General features: G+C 35.8%; 1 protein-coding gene across 3 annotated transcripts in view; it reads left to right on the forward strand.

The window, feature by feature from the left end:
* Positions 1–27894, forward strand: part of cacna1eb (calcium channel, voltage-dependent, R type, alpha 1E subunit b) — a 139926-nt gene that overhangs the window by 11322 nt on the left and 100710 nt on the right. The window contains exons 2-5 of one of the 3 annotated variants that reach the window (XM_067363705.1): positions 11037–11143; positions 14889–15028; positions 26365–26468; positions 27232–27390. In XM_067363705.1, the coding sequence (XP_067219806.1) occupies positions 11037–11143; positions 14889–15028; positions 26365–26468; positions 27232–27390 (510 nt within the window). Of the gene's footprint in view, positions 1–11036; positions 11144–13923; positions 15029–20757; positions 20814–24540; positions 24578–26364; positions 26469–27231; positions 27391–27894 lie in introns of those variants that run through there. The other 2 variants (XM_067363706.1, XM_067363707.1) reach the window with 2 other exon arrangements.

Below are 27894 nucleotides of genomic sequence, written 5' to 3' on the forward strand. Positions count from 1 at the left end.
TAATTATTCCAGCTGCTGAGAGAGATGGCCATAAATGATGCGCCACCTGCAGCATCCTCATATGCGATATAGCCTACTAGCTGGGACTCCTTTTTTATGTAAACAGACGTGACGTAATAACACAAAGACGAATAGCAGAATGCTCGAATTTCCCACAGAAACATACAAATACCAGTCTGATTTGAAAACATTATTACAAGCTTATCACTGTGAATCAAGCGAAGAAGAAGAAGAAGTTTTATTTATATAGCGCCTTTCCATAGCTCAAGGTCGCATTGTATAGCACAAACACCTAAGGCCACATATAGCCACATTATCCAAAATATTAAATAGTGGGACTGGGCAGGAGAGTAGGAGTAGAGTAGATCAGACAGATATGGAAGCATGACCATTTAATGCCTTAAATGTTGAGCATGGTAAGTAGATAGTTTTGAACACTGGCTGGTTATGCACTTGCTCAAAAAAAAAAAGATTTTGGATCATTTTTAACTAAAAAAAGTTAAGGACTGCAGCATTGAAAAACTCAAAATAACAAAAATAATCAAATACTCAGGAGTCCCAGAATTCTCAAAATCATGAACAGAACTACCCCACCATACATAGACTAAATCGGAACAAAAGACTAACAGAAAACATACTCAATATATACCAACAAAAACAAAGGAAGAAAATGAGAAACAGGTGGATCACATTAATCAAACAATGAATAAACATGGAAACAAATGTAAAGGAAGCAAAACAGGAAACAATGATACAATAAAATACCAACTAAGAGTCCAACTCAAACACAGACAAAATGTAAAATAACATGACATTATCAAAAATGACTTAAATAGTTAGTGTTTTTCTTACACAACCTTTGTAAAAATTCCAGAGCAAATAACCTATTGATTTTTGGCTTACTCAGTGGTCCTCTAATCAAATGCTGTCAGAATTCAGTCTGTGATTGCTGATATTGTATTATCACAATACGTCTCATGTATTTTTGCCTACTTGAGATACTACTTCCAATTTCTAGGCTGCACCTTTCAATATATATATATATATATATATATATATATATATATATATATATATATATATATATATATATATATATATATATAAATAAATATAAAAAAGTGCTTCCAAATTCCTACTATTACTAACACTTGTAAATCCCGTGCCACACGTTGATGGCAGTGCAATCCTAAAAACCTGCATATTTTACCTATGTCCTCCTATTGGTCTTTTTTGGAATTGCCAATCTGCTGTAAACAAAGCAGATTTCATTACATCTGTCACTACTCATTCAGGTCTCCACATAATTTCACTTTTTCCCACACCCCTCACCTGATTGGAAGGGGTGGTGGTACTGGTCTGCTTATCTCTAATGAATGCAATTTCAATCCTTTACCATATCTTTGTGGCAATAGCTCATTTCAATTGCATGCAATTACTGTCACCCACTTTGTGGAGGAGTTGGATGTGTTACTACCGACCTTAGCTTGTATCACAATAATTGTGCAAGTGAACAGTGCCTTGTGGTGCCATCCCAAAGAGGCTAAATCTGCTATGCCCAGTTAGGGCATTGGATACCTATGTTCACAGAGCTGCCCTGTAAGACCGAACAGTTGTTTGTTTGCTTTGGGTCACCTAGGAAAGGGGCCCCAGCATTCAAGCAGAGAATGAGCAAGTAGATAGTCAAGGCTTGCAACTCTCTTGTATATGAAGTATCCGGACAGCCTTCGCCTATGTCAGAGCTCATTTAACTAGGAGTATGGTGGCTTCAAAAGCCTTTTTGTCAGTGCTAACTCTATAAGACATGTGTGATGCAACAGGTTCATCCTCTATGTACACATTTGTGAGTTTCTACAAACTACACTTGAATCCCCTACCGGGGTCCCATGTGCTTTTGTCCAAGTTAATATTATTGCATTATTGCATTATCATTGTGGCAACAGCTTTACATGGCCGCTCACTTTAACGCAAACCTAGATAAATGTGTGTTATTATTAGCCACAGATCCAAGTGTTTATGGGGAGTGTGGAAGTATTAGCATGCTGCATGACACATACTGCATGACAAGGAGGCGCTTGCACGATCACTTGCATTTTTTCCTGATAACAGCAGAAACAACTTAAAATACTCAGTGATTTTTGTGCTTGAGAGTAATAAATCATTCAAAACTGTATAGAGTCTATTTTTATTTGTAAAAACTCACAAAATGTTGTGATTTTGTAAAACAAAGAAAACAAACAGGATATGCTTTCTGGTCTGTGAACTGGAGTGTGTCACAAAAATGAACCGAAACTTATACATTTCTTTCCTTTAGGGGAATGCTCTGGCTTCGTGTGGATGTGGCCTTAATGTCTCTGTTTTTTGCGCTGTATTGTCAGATTGTTGGTGTGTTCATGCAGCGTTAGTCCTGGCTTTGTTTGAGTCTCTTGTTCCTGTTCTGGATATTCCCAGTCGAGACAGTTTTGGATTACCTGTTGGACTCTTGTCGGAGGACTGGTTTGCCCATTGATGTCTCTGCACTACCAAAAAAAAACTTGGCCATCTACACCCACGACTTCTGACCCTTGCTATCTTTCCTGCTGCTATTTTTGGCAAATGCTATTGGGCAATACATTTTGAATACATTTTGTATGTATTTATCATATATTACTGTATTATTATATTTTAAATAATACATAAGTGTATTTTCTATGTCTAATGAGTATATTTAAAAGTCTATGAAAGATGGGTTCAAGTGTACTACAAGTGGTAACTAAATACATTTTATTTTAATACAGAGATAGTATATTAAAAGCACATTTTAGTTCATATTCATGTTGTCTCAAAATAGCACACTTGAGTACACTTAGATGTTCTTAAGACTTTCTTAAGAAGTACTAAAGAAGAATTTTTAGTATCTTAAGTACAAAATTAGTTTGCAAAAATAGAGCACTTTAAAGGTGCCCAAGAACGTTCTTTCACAAGATGTAATATAAGTCTAAGGTGTCTCCTGAATGTGTCTGTGAAGTTTCAGCTCAAAATACCCCATACATTTTTTTTAAATACATTTTTTTTAACTGCCTATTTTGGGGCACCATTAACAATGCACTGATTTACACTCGGCGCCACCCCTTTAAGACGCGTGCTTCCTGCCACACGAGCTGTCGACTATATTACAGCACATTTACAAAGTTCACACAGATAATATAACCCTCAAATGGATCTTTACAAGATGTTTGTCATGCATGCTGCATGCATGCTTCGAATTATGTGAGTAAAGTATTTATTTGGATGTTAAAAGTTTTATTCTGAGTGAATTTGAGGCTGTCCTCTGTGGCTAACGGCTATTGCTACACTGTTGGAGAGATTTATAAAGAATGAAGTTGTGTTTATGCATTATACAGTATTCTCCGTGAATACAGTAAGAAACGATGGTAACTTTAACCTCATTTAACAGTACATTAGCAACATGCTAACGAAACTTTTAGAAAGACAATTTACAAATATCATGCTATCATGGATTATGTCAGTTATTATTGCTCCATCTGCCATTTTTCGCTGTTGTTCTTGCTTACCTAGTCTGATGATTCGGCTGTGTGCAGTATGGAAGTAAATTAATGCCAAATGTTTTTGAAATAAAAAGCTTGTTGAATTGCTCTAACTGAAAAAAAAAAATGCATTACATTAGCTGTACTTGCATTTAGATGCACTGTATTTTTAAGGCTTGCATTTTTATGGGCTGAAATTCAACATGGTCGTATATTTAGGCTGTGAATATTTCAATTAAAAATATTTCACACACATTTTCATTATTAAAAATTCAATAATTCATATTCACCTTTTAGATTTCACTTCCAAAATATTCATTCATGTTTAAAAATACAACCTATAAAATTCAACTAGCAATTTTCAGTCCATTTTATTTCGCTTTACAAATTCGCTTCCACAAATTCAGTGGCTCAAATTCGGCAGAAAATTCAACATTTCACATCCGGGAACTGCAGGAAGAGCAGTAGAGTGCCGATGCATCATCTCTATCTGCTGTTGGTCTTCTTCACCAGCAGGTGCCGCTAGCGGCTGTTTAAGACGAGATCACGGCTAGTAAGTCATCATTCATTCATAAAAACAGATTTACAGAAATGGAGCAAGCGGTAAGTGAATGTGTGATGATTATCAGGGCCAGTATAAATGCAGAAAAGCTGATAAAGACACAAAAGCTGCATTTATGTTTAATTCAGTGTATTTACGCTTACTTTCCCAGTGTAGCTACAGCTTTCTCTCCAGTGAACAAGATAACGTTATTGCCCGATGCTGGTGTATAGATCAAACGTTAAATCTGAGATAGACATATATTTCTCTCTGTTGTTTAGTTTCCTTAACTTTATATCGCAGCGCTGTGTTGTATTACTAGGGCTTCCCTCATCCGTCATAGCTGCCATCAGGACATATAAACTCTTAACACAGCTTAATGGACTCGTACAGTGATATAAAAGACCAAACTCGCACCTCATTTGTGATGTAGGTTAGACTATATAGGCTCCAAGAAAGCAGATACTGGCATAAAGTTGATTTGACGCTGAACGTTTGATTATGATATTCGCAAATTTAGGGACTGTCTCTAAAGTTACAACATTATGTATTCACGTTTCTACCTTCAATAGCATTTAAAGAGAATGACTTAGTCACAAAACCAACTGTAAATTGTTCATCTAGGTGTCAGGTATAATGCAAACCTTTTAGATTTTTGATGTTTATTAAAATAAAAGGTAACACTTTATATTAAATAGTTGATATGAACGAACAATGAACTGCACTTCTACAGCACTTACTAATCTTTGTTAAAGTTAATTCCAGCATTTACTAATACATTATTAAAATCAAGAGTTGTATTTGTCAACTTTAGTTAATGCACAGTGAAGTAACATGAACAATGAACTGCTGTATTTTTATTAACGTTAACAAAGATTAACAAATACAACAACAAATGTGTTGCTCATGGATAGTTCACATTAGTTAATACATTATGAACCTTACTGTAAAGTGTTTCCAAATAAACTGTCAAGTAATATGTAAAGATTGCTATGTATTTCACTACTGTATTGGATCATACAAAAAAATGCCATAATTTAAAGCTCAATAGCATTTGATGAGAATGATTTACAATCACCAAAACTACCTGTGAAGTGTTCATCTATAGGTGCCAGGTCGAAGAGTGATGCACCCTTCTCTCTCTCTCTCTCTCTCTCTCTCTCTCTCTCTCTCTCACACACACACACACACACACACACACACACACACACACACACACACACATATTCAAACACACTCAACTCAAAGTACATGCACATATACTTTTTCTTTTTTTTACACATTCATCACACAATTAGTTCTACTTAGTTAATTTTATTTCTAAATTTAATTTAAAATTTGTATAAGCAGGATAATCTATGATCAGGTAAAATAAAAAATGAACAAAGTAAAAAAAAAATTGTGTGATGAACGTGTAAAAAAAAAAAAAAAAGAAATAGTATATATGCATGTACTTTGAGTGGGGTGTGTTTGAATATGTATATGTGCATGTGTGTCTACAAGAGTTTGGTAGAAGGTAGAAACGTGAATACAGAATGTCGTAACTTTAGAGACGGTCCCTAAATTTGCGAATATCATAATCAAACGTTCAGCGTCAAATCAACTTTATGTCAGTATCTGCTTTCTTGGAGCCTATAGAGTCTAACCTACATCACAAATGAGGTTCGAGTTTGGTCTTTTATATCACTGTACGAGTCCATTAAGCTGTGTTAAAGAGTTTATATGTCCTGATGGCAGCTATGACGGATGAGGGAAGCCCTAGTATTACAACACAGCGCTGCGATACAAAGTTAAGGAAACTAAACAACAGAGAGAAATATATGTCTATCTCAGATTTAACGTTTGATCTGTACACCAGCATCGGGCAATAACGTTATCTTGTTCACTGTAGAGAAAACTGTAGCTACACAGGGAAAGTAAGCGTAAAGACACTGAATTAAACATAAATGCAGCTTTTGTGTCTTTATCAGCTTTTCTGCATTTATACTGGCCCTGATAATCATCACACATTCACTTACCGCTTGCTCTAATTCTGTAAATCCGTTTTTATGAATGAATGACTTACTAGCGTTGCTTTGGTCTTCCTAAACAGCCGCTAGCGGCACCTGCTGGTGAAGAAGACTAACAGCAGATAGAGATGATGCATCGGCACTCTACTGCTCTTCCTGCAGTTCCCGGATGTGAAATGTTGAATTTTCTGCCGAATTTGAGCCACTGAATTTGTGGAAGCGAATTTGTAAAGTGAAATAAAATGGACTGAAAATTGCTAGTCGAATTTTATAGGTTGTATTTTTAAACAGAATAAATATCTTGGAAGTGAAATTTGAAATGTGAATATGAATTATTTAATTTTTGATAATGAAAATGTGTGTGAAATATTTTTAATTGAAATATTCACAGCTTAAATATACGACTGTGTTGAATTTCATCCCATAAAAATGCAAGCCTTAAAAATACAGTGCATCTAAATGCAAGTACACCTAATGTAATGCATATTTTTTTTCAGTTAGAGCAATTCAACAAGCTTTTTATTTCAAAAACATTTGGCATTAATTTACTTCCATAGTGCAGCTCCAGACGTTAACTTGTTGCCCTTGTCTAATGCCTTTTATAATGTCGGGAACATCATGTGCTGGCATTATGCAAATATTGGGGCACACACCACGACTGTTACGTAACAGTCAGTGTTATGTTGAGATTCGCCTATTCTTCGGAGGCAGTGCCCAAGGAAGTCGACCGGAAGTTGAAGTCGGCCGCGTGCCGCCATCTTGTAGCAGAATTTCACTTGCGTTAGCATCCCACTGACTCCCATTCATTTTGGCGTCACTTTGACAGCGAATAACTTTACATCTGAGGCGTTTAAAGACTCCATTTGTCCATTATTTATCTCTAAAGATACACAACAATGTATAAAGGGCTCCATTACCTTCTATGTTACATTATGGCCCCGTAGAAACAGTTTTTGTAAAAATAGCGTCATAACCACTCGACTCTCAGTTGCACAGTAGAGAAATTACCGTACAGACAGGAGGAGGAGCTCGCAGGCAATAGTATGCATTAACTTAATATGGCGTACTGGCGTTACATTTTAAAATACTATACAAACTAATTAATCAGAATACTTACTCCTGCTCACTCACGCCAAAGAACTCCCCGCTCAAGCTCGCCGTCTCTGCAAGATTAACGATGGCAGTTTTCATGCACAGGTACTAGAAGATTTACATCTGTCAGACAGGTTGCTGACGTCATCAAGCTTAGTTTGAGTCTGCGCGTCAGAAACGGAAGTGCTAAAAATCGCTAAAAATGGGCTTCACTTGTCTCAGTTGAGTTCCAATGGGGGCGCTGTGTCCATTTCTTTTACTGTCTGTGTTCGGAGGTCGCTTTAAGTACATTATAGAAGTGTACTATGTGTACTGAAATAAAGTGTATTTTAGTGCACTTTTTCACCTGGGTAGGCTACTTTTGCCTTTTACAGATATGAGAAATATATCTATAGAAAACTTGAAATGTCTGCTTTTAAATGAACCAATTAGAACAGAAAACAATATGTAATCTGTATGAAAGTTGCATTTCTCTCTAAACGTGCATTGCGGACATGAGTCAGCATCGTCAACTTCATCTTTGTAGCCAACACTGAATCATAAAACAAGGGTTTATTAATAAACAATTAAAATGTCTCCTTGATATTTTTCAGCCAATCAGCTGTGAGTAAAGTGATATATATCTAAGGCAATAAAGCCAGTCCCCCTGTATCGCACGCTCCAAATTAAATCAGTTTATAGTGAAATCATTATACGAATTATAATTATGTATAATTCATGTAATATATTCATACAATTATATTAATTGACAATATTAAACTTTGCTTATAAATTAAAATAAATATAAGACATGCATTAATATATAAAGCTTTAAACAGGTTATGCTTACATATATTCTTTTGTGATCTTTGTGAAACTACATAAATTATAAGGCCTATTTGTTTGCATAGTCAGATATTTTCTTTCAATTGCCTTCTCAAATTTTCACTTCAGCAGCAGTGTTTATGCTTGCTTTGTGTATATATATATATATATATATATATATATATATATATATATATATATATATATATATATATATATATATATATAAATTATTATTATTATTTTAAAAAAGGAATGATATCTGCAGCTTAAGTTAGAATGAGGAGTTACTTAAGACAGTACTGAATTGTAGATTGTGATTTACTCTTCTAATAAGGAACACATCTTATGTTAATCTGGTCTTCCAGTGGTCATGTCAGAATCAACTGAAAGTAGAGATGATTTTTTGTTGTTGTTGTTTTTTGTTTTTTTACATTGCACAGGTCCCCATAGCATTCTGATGGACAAAGCCAGCAAAGATAAAGAAAGAGATTCTAGACTTTCAGTGTTGCCAGCATATAATGTACCTAGTTGATTGGGAGTTTTACTGGCAGTCTAACTAGCATTCCTGAGCCATGCACTCTAAAAAAGAAATTCAGGAGATCTATTAACACCACTTAAATACATTCATGGTAGCAAGTTAAGAATTAAAAAGTTATTATTTGGATTAACATTTTGATGAATTCTCTTGACATAATGTTCATAATCATCTTATAAAAGTAAATGTTGAAATCAAGTGTTTTTATGTGTTTTTAGTAAGAGAAAGACTTGATCTTGTTTAATGCTATTAGGTTTGGCTTTTAAACGAGTTTCTGTTGCTGACATTTTTATGGTTAGTGTGCTGAAGAGTAATGTGGGTGGTTAGATTGTGGTTGTCTACTTGAAATAACATTGCATAATGCTATGAACAAAAACTGCACTAATGGTAGTGACAAGTAGTAATATAAATTAAATTTAATGTGGTTTTCTAGATGTTTATTTTAACTGAAACAAATTAGATGAATTGATTCTAATGCTGCCACTAAAGTATTTGGAACAACTTAATTTCTAAAAAAAAAAAACTGCTTAATGCAGTATTTTGGTTGAACACAATTTCATTAAAAGTTGTCATATCTCAGAAATTGGTGCACACTGTTGGATAATTTATTTAATGTGGCAGAATACATTCTATAGATGTGGCTTACCTGAATGTGCTATTAGGGGTATGGCTGGACGATATGACCTAAAATCAAAACATTTTACCTCAATTATGATTAATGAATGATTTTTTTATTTTTAGTGTTGTTGTTTTTTTTTTTTGTTTGTTTTTTTTTTTTTTTTTTTGCCCTCATAGTTCACTGACAAGGTGTACTGTAAATATGCTTGACTATTAAAGTTGGGATATTTATTTCTACTGAAAGAGTGCTCTGACATAACAGCTCACTTTCAGCAGTTATTTTGTATATGGTTCATAACATTTCTTACAGATAAATTAGCACAGTACCAGTACATTCATTTGAATGCAGAGAGAGCAATTGCATGTGTGAATTAGTAATACCGTCTCTCTATTAATTGTGAAGCTGCATCAACGCAGTAGCTCAAATAATAATACACATCTGATGGTCTAAAATCTCTTAAATGTCCAAACTTGCAAGCCTTAAAACGCATACAATTGACAAAGTTAAGTGAAGACGCATGTGTAAGTGACTTCACTTTGGGGCTCGCCGCTGTGTGTGCTGACTGTGTTTGAGTTCGCCTCCATGTTGCTTCCATGCCACTGACTGGACGGGCCGGAGTCACGTGACTACACATGCGGTAGTATGTTTTTAAGGGGAAAGTATTAACCGTCATGGGAAAACTACGTCGGTTACAAGTTCTGAATTTTGGTTTTGATTACATTTCAATTAATCGTCCAGCCCTAATTAGGGGCTGCATCAACTATCAACTAATAACTTAAAGCAGAACTAAGTCACTTTTTTTACCTTCATAAATTGTTTTCTAAGTCCTTATGATGGTTAATTGATTTGTAGTTGTGTGTTTGAGGTGAACACTAACCCCCTCTGGCATGTCTACGCCAGAAAACAGCACTTGAAAGTTGAGCTGAATCGACCCGACACAATCTCGCCTCATTTTCATGCTCACGCGAGAGTGACAAAATGCTTTACAGTAATTCAAAAACAATGTATATATTGTGACTTTATAAGACAATTTCAAAAATTACCCACCTCCATTGAGTGTACTGTATTTGCAATTTACCCACCTCCTCTTTCTTGTACTGTATTTGCAAAACTACTGTGCTGGTGAGCGTTGTAGTCGTTGTAGTCGTTGTAGTCCAGAGCTGCGCTTGGAGTATTTATGACAGTCTGATTCACTAAAGGAAACTGTAGGGGGAGCTTCGCAAATTCGAGTTCCGCTTTAAGTTCTACCACTTGTAGACATGTTGGGTCAGTGCCTACAAGTTGTGGATTACATGACTTTAGTTGTGCTTGTTGTACTTGAGGACAGCAGGAGGAAAATTCATCCCCACAACCAGGTTTAATTTTGCAAAGTGGAATAACCTGCTTGCTCTGTAAGCATCTGACATAGTCTGAGTTCATTTAGTGTTCACATGAGCCAAAATTCCTGCAAACCGCTATAAAGCTAATCAAGGCTGACAGGCGCTAAAGCAAGACAATGCAGCCACAGGCGCTAGAACAAGACAATGAAGCCACTGTGAATCTGTCAATGAAGATATGCACACTTCTCACCTACATCATCCACTCAAACACTCCATTACTATAAGGTCAGCTACATTTCTGGATGACAACTCAACTAATAAGAATGAGTACAATGATGCATAACCATTTGTATGTATACATTATACAGTGTATATCCCTACTGAAGAGAAAAGGGTATTAATGCAATTATACAAAATTTTTGTTTGTGTTGAGTATAGTGTGTAGAGTCTGTGAATCTTGAAGAGAAGAGTCTTTATTGTTGTGAGCTGGAATGTTGGGTCTGAATTTAATAGTTCTTATTTTGTCATAAATGAAATGTTTTTTTTCTTCTTCTGATATAATATTTGCCTTGACCTCTATGCCATTACTCCATTTGAGTATATGATCCTGGCCACCATCATAGCCAACTGTATTGTTTTATCCCTGGAGCAACATCTTCCTGGTGAAGACAAGACACCTATGTCCAAAAGGCTGGTAAGCATTAAAAACATAAATATATCCATATTCGAAACACTTGCTGCTACTTATACTACTTTTTATTTAAATTATTTGATTCCCAGAGTCCAAAATAAACTGCATTCAGTTACTCAGCCAATGGCAACCGGCAGCAATTCCTACTGAACATGGCAACCAACTCAACTATGAAACAATACAAATCTTCAATTTCACAGCACATACACTTGTCTAGTTTTTCAATCTTTACTAACACTAACAAACTTGGAATATTTCCTAAGGACAAATTAAGCAAATATTAAACAATGCATCAAAACAACTGAACACTGTACTTATCCTACCAGTTTCCCTTGGCTGGGTTAGGAGAGTATGTCTCTAAAAAGAATGTTCCCTGAGAAGGGGTTCGAGACACTGTGTCCAAAGACACTATGGAGAATGCCTCCAGCATGATGGTGTCTGAAGCATGTGATTCAAACGCAACAATGTCATTGGCCAGTGACAGCCCATTGCGTGGCTACATGTGTGACTGTGAGTACAAGAGGTCACCTGTCATACACGTCAACAACTTTTTTGTCTGAAGTTGATGTTACCCGGTATGCTCGAAGCATGGCAGCGAGACGCAGTGTCTTGTTCCTCTTCTCAGGGAACCTTACATGCGTAACCAAAGATGTTCCCTTTCGAATGGGAATTCGCATGCATCCGAAGGCACTATAGGGAATGAGTACCCACTTCGCCATGCTGAGGGAATAACTGCCGAAATGGCTAAGATAAGCAAAAAGAAGGCTCAACACAGGACTGTTAGTGACTATTCCCTAAGGCCACAACTCAGGCCCATGCCCTATGCAAAAAAGAACCCTTACTGGGGCGAGCAAACAGTGCCTGCCCCAGGGCAGAGCTCAAGTTCTGGGAATGCCAGTCCCTGACAGGCATTACCTTTAAGGGAATACAGGCAATGTGTTCTCTCGCCTTGTCACTATACTAGGGGGATATGGTTCAACCCCCGAGAACAACTCCAAGCTAGAAGGCCAACCATACTCAAACTGAAAACCAGCTTACCAAGGCGGCCTCGAGAGCCAAAACTTTGTCGCTGACTAGCTAGAGCTCAAGTGAGCGAAGGCCTCAGCAGAATTACTCTCTTATAGTGAGGAGGCCAACCAGCTAAACATAAAAACAGTTTATCAAAGCGGCAATACTGAGGGCCGAACACCCGATGTCACTGTCTAACTGAGGCTCAAGTGAGTGGCAGCCTCAGCAGAAAGACTCCCAAAAAGTAAGAGGAGGCCAGTCCTACTCAACCCTAGAGACTGCTCACCACTGTGGCCCACAGAGGGCTGACACACTTAATGACACTGTCTAGATAGAGAGCAGAGGCCTCAACCGAACACTTCTCAGATTGAGAGGAGGCCAAACTACACTCAAGGCAAAAAGACAGCTCACCACAGCAGCCCACAGAGGGCCGACACACTTGGTTTCACTGTCTAGCTGGAGCTAAGGTGAGTTGAGACCTTAACAGCTTTGTTTTATAGCAAAAGGAGACACAACATACTTAACCTCAGCCACCAAACTGTACTACTCAATTTAAAAGCTCATAACTTCCTACAAAGCTTATAACAATAGCTTCCACAGAATTACATAAATTAAATCAAATAACAGTACCAGAGCTAGCAAAAAATATTCCTGTGCGACTCCGTGCTCCATCTACAACCCCCACAATCGATCCGCCTAACCGCATTGGCAGCCACTGGACCCGAGCCGCAGAGAGAGTAAAGCCTGGGTGGAACAAAGCACAGTGACCGGTGCAGAGCTTCCCACACATAGACTTTACCTGGGCGGGTCGCCCATATTTGGTGGCACATTTTTGCTTTTATTGTTTTTATCCTCTTATACTTTTTTACTCTTATAAGATTTAGAGGCCGTTCACATGTTGCGTCTAAAAACGTGTGGCAAACACCAGCCGCACCACTTTCTCCTCTTTTCGAAAACGCTCGTTGCTAAGCAATCATGAGCCGCGCTCTGCATGAAGATGAAGAAGTTTCAGCAAAGGTTGAAGGGATTTCCGGACCTTGCGTTAGCTCTAATACTAGATTATACTACTACTAATGGAGATGAGAAATGAAAAACCAGCCCTGTACAGGTATGATCAGCTGCTCGTCCATCTTGGCAGAGCTTTCGATCTATATTTGAGTGTGTTCGTCCCACGTCTACACTTAAAATAACGACTTGAGCGTGCAAAAGACGCGACATGTGAACGGCCCCTAACTATTGGAAAGTCTCCCTTTGGTCTACGCGTTTCATACCTGCTCGTTCAGTGTGCACGAGCACTGTTTACTCTCACTGACAATTCCACGTGCTGCAAAGACCCTCAAAAACGCAGTGGATATTTCACAGACAAAGACCTGGTATGCGCGCTTGTGTGTGTGTGCGAGGGTGATCATGTTCGTTACATATTGCATTTATAAGAGCAGTTGGCCACATCCAGAAAAATTAATGGGTCTTCTGCTGGATGTATATGGTAATTACACTAAAAATATATTTCCTATAGATTTCTCTAACCAGCAGATGACAGAATTTTGCCTCTAAAACCTAGATCAATGTCCAGAAACAACTCCTATTTAATTTTGACCATCATATATATTTTTTTTTTTCATTAAAATGTAATATTGCATATGCATATAAATGGTGAAGTTGAGGAATTTTGCGGTTAATAGATAAAAAAGTATCCTACTTCATATCCCCCCAAAACTGCATAATCTGTATCAAAATGAATTTCAATATATATATATATATATATATATATATATAATATATATATTTTTTTTATGTCACACATTATTTGTTGTTTGTCACATATAGAAGATAATTTTTGTGAGGAGGATTTTCCACCCGGCTGCCACCGCAAGTATATTTCAAACCTGTGGGAAGCACTGCATCACAAAACACACAATTGACCCCCTTGGGAGTTAATCACGCTAAATTCAAATTCCAGATTCTGTAACTCTGAAAGAATCATGCGAGAACAGCCATGAATGCATCGCTATGTGTACCTATAACTCCTTCGAGAGCCGAATACATTTGTGTAAACGCTAACTACTATCCCTCAGGAGAGAACAGAAAAGACCAAGCTCCTTACCTGTCTCTGTAGATAGTTATGCGAATGCATCCCATCCAGCACATTCCAGCATATTCAACAAGTCGAAGGCATTCCACCCAAATCGTCCCACATCCATAGTAATAAGGACAACGCAAACGGAGCATTCATTGAGAAATCCTCACAATGTGCACAGTCAGCTCCCTCGAGAATTAAACATGCATGCTCCTCACTCATGCACAAAGCAGACACTTCCTGCAAACACTTGGCAGAGTGTTTCTTCATGACAATCACGTTCACATGTATGCAGACAAACGTCTCTTGAAGACAAAAGAAATTGTTGACGTGTACTACAGGTGCCCTCTTGTACTCACGGTCGCACATATAGCCACATCACGGGCTATCGCTGGCCAATGACATGGTCACATTTGAATCATGTGCTTCAGACACTGTCATGCTGGAGGCATTCCCCATAGTGTCTTTAGACGTAGTGCCAGTTACCATTCGAAAGGGAAACTTTCTTACAGTACTAACTCTGAAAATAATAACTGAGAAAACACTTTGCTGTTTGACATCAATTAGAAAATCAAAACTACAATGGGCATTTCTATATTTATATTCTCTATCAATTGCTGTGTTTAATCATTGTATCTGTTTCTTTATCATTTTGTCCATTAGGAGAAGACAGAGCCTTATTTCATTGGGATCTTCTGTTTTGAGGCTGGTATCAAGCTGGTGGCACTTGGTTTTGTTTTTCATAAGGGTTCCTATCTCAGAAATGGCTGGAATGTAATGGACTTCATTGTTGTGTTAAGTGGGTAAGTGAAATCCTCAATAATTTTCAATACTTTACTGTTATGAATAGTTTGAGATTACAGGTGAGTGCTTTAAAACTAAGTAGTATAGCAATAGTAAAATAGTAAAGCATGGCTTCCATTAAACCATTTTTGAAAGGACTGTAAAGAGATGGTGTGTATCTGTCATATCATGCAATCATCATCATGCAATATATATATATATATATATATATATATATATATATATATATATATATATATATATATATATATATATATATATATATATATAATTTCATAATTTGGCAGCAGGTATATTAGGAAGCTGTTACTTTAAGAACTGATACTCATCAAGACCAGCATTTTGTCATTATTATGTGTATCTGGCTGTTTAAGCGAAATACAGTTGGGTGATTTTTTTCCTCTCTACTTCCTGTGAAGTGATGTATCGATGTTCCTTATTCCCTATGCTGTTCGCATTGCCTTACAAGCTGAACATGTTTCACTTCCTTCGGATTGGGATCTCACTTGTGATGGGCGAAATACCCTGTGAAGTCCACTTCACAGTCCACTTATGGTCGAATGAAATGCACCTTTTGAGTTGGAGGAGGGAAGGAACAGATTATTAAATTAGAACACAGTCGCTACCAGATCTGCCCTACAGGCTAAATGCATTTCATGGCTACTGAGTTTATGAGTAGGTTGTGAGCAGCAGGCCACCTCCTCAATGAACCTCCACAATGTTTCTGTTCACCTCTGTTCCATCTCACACCTTCCAAGTTCTCGGAAGACATACAAAATATGCAGTGCATTGCATCCCTAGGACCACTACATTAGAGTACAGTAGGGTTGCAACAACTAATTGATATAATCGATTGTTTTCGATAATGAAAATAATCGACAACGAATTTGATTATAGATTAGTCGCGTCTGCGCACTGTACCTGGGAAACCATCAGCCAGTCATGCCGCTTTACAGTAGTGAATAACCCGTTTCTATGGATAAAACGCATATGAAAGATAGCGGAGCACACAGAGTGAGCTGCTGCTGCTGCAGGAAAGTTACATGATTCAAGTTGTCCAAAACATTAATATAAGCACATATTAATATTAATAAGCGCTTCAAACAAATGCATAAGTGTTTACCGCGTCTTGTCCTCTTTTGGCTTTACAGATGCGTGTGATGTTTAATGCCATTGACATGTGTTTTCCTCAGCATATAACTTTTATGGTTATATCTTTATCTGTAAATGTCAGAAAGTCCCGCGAGTATTTCCATTTTGTATATTCTGTCAACAAGCGTCTTGTTAAACCAAGGGTGTCCAATCTCGGTCCTGGAAGGCCGCTGTCATGCAGAGATTAGCTCCAACCCTAATTAAACACAACTGAACCAGCTAATTAAGGTCTAACTAGGCGTACTAGGAACTTACAGGCAGGTTTTTTTTTGAGCTGGTTGGAGCAAAACTCTGCAGGACAGTGGACCTCCAGGACCGACTCTGGACACCCCTGTGTTTATATATATTTTTATTTATTTTAAACAATATTGAAGTCTCTGTGGTCACAGCTTTAACATGTCAACTCTTTCATTGCAGTGTAATAGTTTATGTAAATAGTCGTGGGATAAATCTTGCTATTTTTATATGTTTATTAAGGCAGCTACAACTGAGGAAAAAACTAAATTGGTCTACTGTACAACACGTGGTTTAAGTGGAAATATTAATTTTGTCAACTTTTTTTTGTTTGTTTGTTTTGTTTTTTGCATATGGGTAATTCTTCTGATGTTGTTTCATGATTCTATTTACATATATTGTATATTTGGCCCCATCTGGACCTTTGTCAACTCCATCAGTATTTAACAGTCAGGTGAAGGTTTTTGTTAATTTTGAAAGAAATGTCTCATTTCTTTTAATTTATTGTGTAAAAGTTAAAACATCAATGGAAGTACATGATATTATGTTTCATTTACCTAAGAACATTGGTGACGTATGTTTAATATTAAAAGGAGGGAGGATAATTAAGGAATTTAGGAACTGGATTGTAAAGTGTGGATTGTAATAGTGTGAAAACAGAAAAAAAAAAAACAATGTATTTTATGACTTAGCTCCTTTATTGAAGATAACTGAATAGACTGTTTTTGGATGGATTAAATTATATTAGCTTGCTTTTTACTGTGTCTGGTGGAGTTGACACAAATTAAGTTATGAAGTGAATAAATATTAATTTTTAGAAAAATATTTTCATAAAAACCTGTTCCCTTACATGGTTCATTATCTGAGACCTTTCTCTACAAAAATACACATTTTTAATAATGTAGTGTTAGTTTTTATTTTTTAAACATCTAAAACATGTTTTGTCCCTTATCTCAAGTGCAAAAAATACACTGACTAAAATACACATTTTGCTAAAATATTTTTGTTAGAAATTAAAATAAATACACTATTATTGTATAGCCCATTATGTACGAGTGAATGTGTGTTCTTCATACCATCATTCACATAAAACATTACATAAGTTAGTAGATGCAAGGAAGCCAAAAGTCTCAATAGCTTAGACCAGGGATGTCCATACATGGTCCTGGAGGGAGACTGTCAGGCAGAGTTTAGCTCCAACTTGCCTCAACACACCTGCCTGGAAGTTTCTAATATGTTTAGTAAAACCTTGATGCTGGATTAGGTGTGTTTAATTGTGGTTAGCGCTAAACTCTGCAAGACAGTGGACCTTCAAGAACAGGATTGGACACCTTAGACTGAGGATATGATGAAATCAAACTACTCCGTATATACGTTAAATAATTATGATGGAAACAGATCATGTGACAGAAGAATATACAAAAACTGGACTGTAGAATCCAAACAAACAATAAGTACTAATTATCATTGTGAAGACCAAATTTATATGCAAATAAATATACAAACAGAATCTATCTAATTTGTTTAACAAATGATTATATTGACACCAACACACCAGGAAAAATAAGCAAAATTCACTCATTCAACATAATATGTGCTTGGAGATAACCTGTGCCAATTTATGCCAAATTAAAGATACATTGTGTAAGAATCTCCTTTTGTGGTGCAGGCAGAGTTTAACAGGTCACACAAACCTGATAATAAGGTACTAGAATATATAATATGACTCATCCCTTTTTTTAAACAATGGTTAAAAGGGTTGAAATGTGGTGTTTATCATTTTTAAAACATTATTGTTTTGAGGAAAATACCATAGACATTGGCATTTTTTCCAAAACTATGTTGCTACCTAAACAACATGTAGCTCTATTCTAGAATTTTCTGAAATAATTTAAACTTTAATTTCTATTTTAATTATTTCTTTATTTATTAAAGAAGAATTTAAAAAGAGTATAAATAAGTTTATCTCCCTCTCCTTCTTACTGTCTGCTTCATCACATGAGGTCATGATACAGTTTTCACTCAATATGTGTCTCATTAACGGAAACACATGCGATTTTTGGGGTAGATATTATCACAGTTTACATTAAATCTGATTAAACATAATTTTAGATAGAAACACAGCTTTTTCTGTAATGACATCTATTAAAGTAAGAGTTTCTGATCAGTTTTCAAAGAATGTGCACTGATAGAGAAGCATATCCATTGGCTACAACCTGCAGTTATGGCCAATCACAAAAGTCGACATTTTTGCAACCATAGATGTAGAATATCAGCTGCATTTTGTTATTACATTTTTTATTGAACTAACTATTGTTTTGGGGTGGAACTCCCATCGCTTTCATAGGATATTGAGTGAATAAAAGATTTGTTCCTTTTCATTTCCCTAAAAAATCTAACCAGTTTAAACTGCAACACACTATATTTGCATCAATTCCAAGCAGCAAAGAAAACATGTTTTGATATAAACAGTCTATTTCATGCTATTATAAGCCCTCCAAAAAAAAAAAAAAAAAAAGAGAGATGATTGATATTTTGTCAAAATACATGACTACTTTTGAATGGCTGTCAATTGAGAAAGATGCTTTACTGCACACATAATGGTGCAGTTCCAGCCTGTGCTAGCCAGCCAAACCTCGACTCCCTGTTGTCAAGGTAATGTGGGTGTCTACAGCAAGAAATGATTTTTCACCCTACCTTTTATCCATTTAATAGATTAAATTAAGACAAATCATGCCAGTTCTTTTTTTTTTTTTTTTTTTTTTCGCATTTTAACAGATGTTAAAAAGTGGGAAACGGTCTGACATTGATTTTAACACACATCACATCAATGAAAGGTGTAATTTATGGTTTTATAGACATTTTACAGTGCATCCACTGGGCCTCATTCATAAAACATGAGCAGAACATATTTATGTGTAAAATGTTCATAAATCCAGTCTTTCTAATTATTAAATTAAATGCAAAATGCTTTTACAGCGGAATTTGTTTTGCTTGTGTTTCATGAATGAGGCCCACCATGGTTGTGATATCTGAATGCTCATGGCAGCTGCTCTTAGTTTAGCCTGGAAAGATCCACATATATACCCTTTTTAAAATTTTAGAGTTTTCCATCTCATCCTTAAATGCCAGTTTTTCTCCTAACATTCTGATCTTGGAATGGTGGTTTAAATCTGAAATCAAACCAATTGTCCCTGCTACATATCTGACACACTTTTAGCTCAAACATACCTGACCTCTTTAAAAACAGCGAAAGTAAGTCAGACTTAAAAGAAAACTACATGTGTCATTTCACTCATCTGGGAACTGAAACAAGGCCAGTAGGCCATTGCTTGTGGCTTTCATTTCATCTGAAATTAATGATTAGCTGCAAGTGAATCTGCTGGGACAGAGCCAATTTGATATTTTTTCCTTCACAGGTCTGCTGGGAACATATGGAGAAACTTTGCATTTGACATGATAAAACAAATATGAGTATCATAATGTTGAACTGACAGGTCCCTGCTGTATGTTTATATCTCATAACTCTTTTTTTTTTGAACCCCTCATTTTTGAGTCTATCAGCATTCTGAACTGCATGAATGTTGTAATATTTTAAAAACTTGTTAGCCAGCTAGATATCAGCCTGTTAGCAGTGTTTGAAAATATCATCATTCGGTATAACCAAAATTGTCATTCGGTAAAACCGAAGTTTTGGTTAAACAGGATGACTCTTTGTGAAAAATGACAAAAGTAGTGTTATATACACACACACACACACACACACACACACACCTACACACACACAAAAATGCAATTATCGCAGCATCTGTTTTTTCTGTAATAATTTGGCTAGCGTTTCAATCCACGCAAATGCTTTTAAACCATTCAAGTGCCACAAGACAAACAAGCTGTCCGTGAATGTCATGTCTGGGTGACACACATACGAAAGACGTGCCCCTGTATGGAGTTCTCTTTCGCGCTAAAACAAACATTAACACAGAGAATTATGCCAAAATGCCAGCTTCGTCGATATCCTCATAAGTTATGAGGTTACTTAGTTATGAAGTTACTTATAAGTTATAAGTTAAATTAGTTTTAAAAAAAAAAACATCTTAAATTAACTTAAAGATTTGTGAGAAAATGAGATCTGCATCATGTTCAGCTGCGGCAGGTCTTAAAGGGTTAGTTCACCCAAAAATGATATTTCTATCATTAATTACTCACCCTCATGTTGTTCCAAACCTTCGTTCATCTTCGGAACACAAATGAATGTATTTTTGATCAAATCCAAGTGTTGTTTTTTTTTTTTTTTTTTTATCTTCCATAGAAAGCAACAAAATTACCACATTCAAGGTCCAGAGAAGTTGTAAAGACATCGTTTACATCAATCTGTAAACACTCATCTGACGTTATGAAGTGAGTTTGGAGTAAAAACATGTTATTAAATGTCTTTTGTTGGACAAGAGGTCCATAAATGGTTCTCATGTTTGGAATGGTGTTTAATGCGTACTGCTTTTTCAAATGCATGTTATAAGCAACTCAAACATTAGTGCTTTCAGATGGAGCAGCATTTATTACTGATCACAGAGCCGTGCTTTACTGACAAGTTGCGCATAAAATAAATTGCAGCCTTTACGATTTCATAATTGCACTGAGCCAAATCTTTTTAAAGTAGACAAAATCAGTTGTAGATGGTTGCTACAAAATGGTTACAATAAGTAGTTGTTGTGAAGAATCTGATATAAAACATGTTTTCTAACTGATTTTAGAACACATATTGTTTGGTTTTTCATGTGTCAGCTTGCAATGAGGTGCATTTATCTGCATTAGTTTACTATGTTTGGAAATTGAGTGTGTGATCCTCAGTCGCCCAATTTTCTCTGTAACTATTTACAAAGTCTGCAAGTGGATCCCTAGTGTTTTAAAATCTGTTCATATTGTTGAAGTTGTGAAGTGTATTCCAACCTACTCCCAGTGGGTCTTGGAGCAGTATGACAGATCTGCTCTGATATGAACATGATGATTAATCCGCACAGAAAAGCAGTTCTGAAACACTATTGACTTAAAATAAGTCCTTCACAAGTGTCATGCAGTTTTATGCTTCAACCACAAATGGTGATGAAGAGACCAAAGTTGCGTAGTGCATTTACTGATTATACATAATTTATATATTATAGATTATGAGTTTAGATTAAAATATTCATATTCAGATTTCCTAATATATTGGATGATGCGTCAAGTCATCTCAACAGTTTTTTATGAACGTCAGAACGCTGGTTCAGTATTGGCAAATGCTGTCAATGCAATGCTTTCATTATAACTACGCTGTTTGATTGACAGCTCCAATGATTGTTAAGGGAGCGTTTTTTTTTTTTTTATTGCTTTCTATATATAATTTAATCACCATTTAAATAACAGATTATTTTCATTCTACTGTGAGAAACAATGTGAGGTTGACCATTTAGTCACTGGTTTGATTTAACATACTGACACATAGACAAAGAACATCCGACTACATGAATCATTACATATCAGAACAGGCATTAGAATGAACAGTTACTTACATGTTGTTGCATTACTGTCGAGTCCAGATCGTAAAAGTCTGTTTTTCAAAATTCAGAATCCAAGTTCATTTTGTGTTTGGAACTCTTAGGAAAATTTCGCTCCATCTGCAAGACACCTTCGTACTACCATTTGTCCGTGACAAAAAAAGAAATAGGAGGTGTGCGCTTCTTTCATATGGAACTCTTCTGATTCATTTCAAATGTTGAGTTTACTGAGATAAGATCTCCGCGGGTGAAAACATGAACACACTGGATAACCACTTTATAGTAGAAAACGAAGGTGTGCTTCTGATGAAATGATGCACTGACTTTTCATGTTTGATACTGTAAAGCTGCTTGCTTTTAAGTAATCTTTTGAATAAAATACCATATAAATCAACATGATGTGACTTTACTGGAGTGCTAATTTGCAGAGCTCCTGCTAACACATGATGTTATGATCAGATGCTTTTCTTATGCTTTCTATAAAAACATGCTTGCCGTTTTCTCATTTTTGTTGTGTTTATTTTGTTACTGAGAGTAAAGCGTGCAACATATTATATTAATCTAAACCAGTGTTTCCCAACCACTGTGCTGAGGCACACTAGTGTGCGTGACAGGTTGTCAAGTGTGCTGTGGAAAATTACCAAATGCCAAAAAATAAATAAAATAAAATAAATATAGCATTTATTTTATTTTATTATGCCACAGTTATTGTCGCTTTAAGGCGGGAACCTAGGCTGCATCTGAAAATCTAGGCAGACTTGTTACCTCGCTGCCTTATCAGGAGGCAATAGACCTTTTTCACATTTCCAGGTTTCTCAGAAGCGGAAGTCATCATAGTTGGGTAAAATTCTATAGCAGTGAATGAGAGAATACATTAAATATATATTTTTGTGTTTCCATTTGCTCAAATAGCAAAAGAAAAACTCCACAATAGTGTTTTCACAACTTTCAAAAATAGGAAAAAAATAGAAAGCGATTGATTGATAACGGCAGTCAGAAGAGAGAAAGATGTCATTTTTACTGTCACTTCCATAGCCGCTGTATTAAAAACACCCTCACAGCAGCATTAACTAGATTTTTGTCATTTGATGCAAAGGTAATATAACACTGAGTATAGTGTTATAAATGTACCTACATAAAAAAAAAAAATAATAATATATATATATATATATAATACAAATAAATTAATAATAATAAATATATATATATATAATTTGTTTTGCTGGATTTACGATATTGAATACGTGTCATCACAGTCTGTGAAAAGGTTCTATGACTTGTAAGGCACCATTTGTGCATGAAGGCACCTCATGAAACTGATTTAGGACAGACTTCTGAGGCAGCATAACAGTTTATATGCGTAAATTTACACCTGTATACGTATTTTAACAGTATTTAACCAATTAAAAAGGATTCAGAAGGTGCTCCTCTGGGCATGATAATCTTAATAATCCTGTAGTGTGTAATTTTCAAAACTTGTAGTGTGTGCATGTTTGAGATTTGTGGGAAACCAGATTTCATAATTGGTTAGGATTTAAAAACTGAGTTTTCACAATCCAAACAACATCCATCCATTTTGGTTGGGCACTTGACAATTCCACTTCCATTTTCCTATAAATAAGTAGCTCTAAAATATTATTATAAAATATTAAATTATTATTATAAAAATCTGTGGTGGTAATTTCTTAATTTTTGTCAAGAAATATGTTTCATCCACTGAGAGAAAAAAGTAAAAAAAAAAAAAAAAAAGTATTATTTTTATATAATCATTTAGTACAGTTTACTGCAGAACAACTCATTATGTCGGTGTGAAATAAACAGTTTTGGAAGTGTAGAAATTAAAGTTAAAGTTGTAATTCCCTCCCCCGTACCCCCCCGAAAGAAAAGTCTGATGGTGCCTCATTGACTACTTTGCTAAGAGAAGCAATCACAACTGTCAATCATGACATCACAGATAGACACATTTGGACTGATGAAACATGAAGACAATAAACATACAATTGTGACAATATATGGTTTATCTGTGTTTGTCTTGGCATATCAGGTATGTTCATACGAATAAAGTATATTTGTAATGCAATGCTAATTGAAATAGCTGAAATATAATTCTATAAAATAATAGCATTTATGCCTCATTCTATGATATGAAGCCACATCAGATCACAAAAGGAAGTTATTTCAAACACATTTAAATGAGTTTGGAGTAAAAACATGTCATTAACCTTTTAATGTATGAATTATTGAATCACAAAGTAATATTTTTTTTAATGTTTGTTTTTTTAAATGTGTTTTTTTATTTTTTTATTTCATAATCATACTAAGACACATTATGATTTCAGTTTAATTTTGGATATCGTGCAGTGAAGTCAATGTTTATATGCGAATAAAAGCCTAATTCAATCTGTTCATCATAAAAAGAGATAGTGTCTCTTCAGAAATTTTGACTAAACTGCACAATTCATAAGGATTAGTTTTACGACCTCTTTCGGAACTTTTTTTTTACGATCTCAAACTCATTGACAGTTGCGTGGACTGTCAATGGAGCGACATAAACCTCAGACATCATTTAAAATATCTTCATTTGTGTTTCGAAGATGAATAAAAGTCTTACGAGTTTGGAACGATATGAGGGTGAGTAAATTATGATGATTTTTTTTTTTTTTTTTTCATTTTTGGGTGAACTAACCATTTAAGGGTGTCCATCTTCTCCGGTATCTTGAGGATGTGGACAACAAAGTTGCATGAGCATATAGTGCAATCAGATGTTCAGAACAGAGCATAGACTCGGCATGAAGCCTTTTCTTTCATAGTGTGTGAAATATGAAGCATTTGCTGCAGATAAGCTGATGATTCACCACTAAGTGTTGATAATGTTATTCCTCCATCTTCCTCCATCCCCTCCCCCCGTCATTGCCTCTCAGAGCTCAGTTCAGTGCTGTGTGTAGGTGTACATGTGTGGGTGAGCCCATATTCATTTCATGTTTGCATTTCAGCTTTTTCACTGGCAGGTACAAAGAAGCCAAATTGTGAAATAATTAATAGTGTTTGCCCATGTTACACTGATTGATAGAAATGTATGCCACGACACAAAGGTACAAGCATAATTGCTTAAGACATATGCAAAACACATTGTTAAAAAAAGCCTTTGTGTTAAAGATGCTATCATACACTACAGTAAATTTGTTAAATGTTCTTAAACCTTAAGACAGATTATTGTTAAACATACTGTCCTATTTTTTGATTCCCAATATGCTTTAAACACAGTACATGTAAATTCTCCATTGATTTGATCAGGAAGCATTGCATAAGTTCTATTGAATCACAGATTAAAAGCTCTCGTAAGAAATGGCATTTATAAAAAAAAAAAAAAACGGATAATGAAACAGGCTCCTCTCTGTTCCTGTAGCTGATATGAAGGATTTGTTGATGCAAATCATGATGTACAATAGTACAGACGTGCTGCAGCTCTGGAGGCTACAGAAAGATTCACAACCTTGAATTTTCACACCATTTACACCCCCAAGTACTGCTTTCATCCACTCACCCACTCACTCGCTCCATGGCTCGCTCTCTTTCTGACTCTAGCTTTTTCCTTTTTCCTCTTCCATACTGTAATTATTATTCTATTATTCAAATTTATCTTTGAGATCATGACTTTAAATTTCTCCTGAATATTAACAATCGTCTTAGTGTTCAAAGATATTTTTGTCAACTGTATTTATCACTGTGACATTTCTGGGAAGTGCACATCCTGCTGAAACAGCTCTAACTAATAATGTTCACACCGCATGCCAAAGTGCCCACTTCCCATTTCTTTTGTGAGGTTGTTCACATGACCTTTTAAATGTGGCACATATCAGGATGAACAGGTGACACTACTAAACTGACCTGTGTGCACGACATCCTAACCTGACATGGTAGCATAGCCTCTACTAATTTAGGAATATAATTTAATCTCAACACTTTCTATTAGAAATTCATTAACATTAATTAATGCACTAGGTATCATAACACTTTTTTCAGAGCATTTATTAATGTAGTGGTAATTCATATTATAATACATCAACTTTCAAAATGATAAGAAATATGTTAATTATACCTTGATGAACCTTGTTGTAAAGTGTTATTTATTATATCACATTTCATTTTTTATAAAAGAATATTTAAAAAAATATATATAAAGAAACATTTTTACATTTGCAAATGTCCACTGTCTCTGTGCAGAGCATCACAACATTCAAGGAGTCTTAATGTACAACAATGTATACAAGTAAAGATGTTAGATGAAAAACAATTCTGTCATTTATTTCTGTGCCACAGGAAATAAGTGGGGAGGGTTAGGCCACATTTAACAGCTGTTTTGATGAAGCCTTGTTTTTCTTTTTTCATTTGTGTGTGTATGTTTGTATTTTCCTCAGGATTCTGGCCACTGCTGGTTCTCATATGAATATTCCGGTGGATCTGAGAACCCTGAGGGCTGTGCGTGTGTTAAGACCCCTCAAACTAGTCTCTGGTATCCCCAGTAAGTTACTCATCCTATTTCCATTACATATAATAATCAAAAACAAGGGTGTTCACACTTGGTCCTGGAGGGCCACTGTCCTGCAGAGTTAAGCTCCATCTTGCCTCAAAACACAGCCTGTAAATTTTTAACAAAGCATTTTTTTTAATGGATGCCAATGGAGGAGATGCATCACTATGCTGAATATACCACTTTTGTGAGGAAATAGCCTATCATTTAAAGAATCGACAGCCCATCGAATAATCTTCATCATGTTTGCTGTTAAACATTGGTTTTAGATCTATTTTTAGAGTTTACACCAAGAAAAAAAAATTGCACAATTGACGCGACAAGTATGATTCAATTTATGGCACTTCTCATTCATTTTTATGGTATCCGCAAACATTGATTGACTCGCACAGCTCGGAACGAAATTCAATGACTTCAAGGCTGTAATGTAATTGGTTATCAAGGCATACGTAATCCAAGTTAGCCATTATGCTTTGTCCAATGGTACAGCCACGGACCCTTGTATCTCTCAATAATAAGACAATCTCTTAGACCTTGATTAGCTGGTTTAGGTGTGGTTAATTAGGGGTTGGAGCTAAACTCTGCAGGACAGTGGCCCTCCAGGAGCAAGATTGGACACCCCTGATCAAAATTATTAAATCAGGAAATGTCATCTTGTCACTGTAGACACATATATAACACGACAGTTGGTATTAAGAGTAAAACCACTTGTTGGAATTAAGTACTTTGTACTAATCCAGATTAATTCCACCAGGTTTACAGATAGTTCTGAAGTCCATTATGAAAGCGATGGTGCCCCTGCTGCAGATTGGTCTTCTGCTGTTCTTTGCCATCCTGATGTTCGCTATCATTGGTCTGGAGTTTTACAGTGGCAAATTACACCACACTTGCCTGCCCTCTCCAGATATACTAGGTATGGAGAAGGCTTTGATCTTTAACTCAAATAAAAAAACAGGAATGCAATATATTTGTAATATGGAAAATGCAGTACAGCTGCCATGCAGTATGCAATTTGAAATCTGCCATCTTTGATCTTGGGTGCCCAGTTCTGCGGACAGTTTTTGAATGGTGCGTTCAAGTCCTCCTGGGAAGTTGAGTTGAATATTAGTAATTACAATATCAAGTGTTAAAGTCACTTTGGTTGGAGCAAAATGGCGATGTACCTTTTTTATTTTTAAAAAAAAAAAAGATTTTTTTTAACTCTACTTCTAAAAAATTATGAATAAAGAATGTGCATTAGGTGTGTTTTTGCTCAACTTTTGAAGGTGCCCTGTGATTATATATACATAGATATGCATATATATCAGACACCCAGCTGGGGGTAATCAGTCCTCAGCTTGTGTCCAAGTAGCGCATTACACCATGGATCACCCCTCTTGATCCACAGCCACACTGAAGCTTTTTTGCATCTTCTATG

Source organism: Chanodichthys erythropterus, chromosome 16 (assembly GCF_024489055.1).
Source record: "Chanodichthys erythropterus isolate Z2021 chromosome 16, ASM2448905v1, whole genome shotgun sequence".
Lineage (NCBI taxonomy): Eukaryota > Metazoa > Chordata > Actinopteri > Cypriniformes > Xenocyprididae > Chanodichthys > Chanodichthys erythropterus.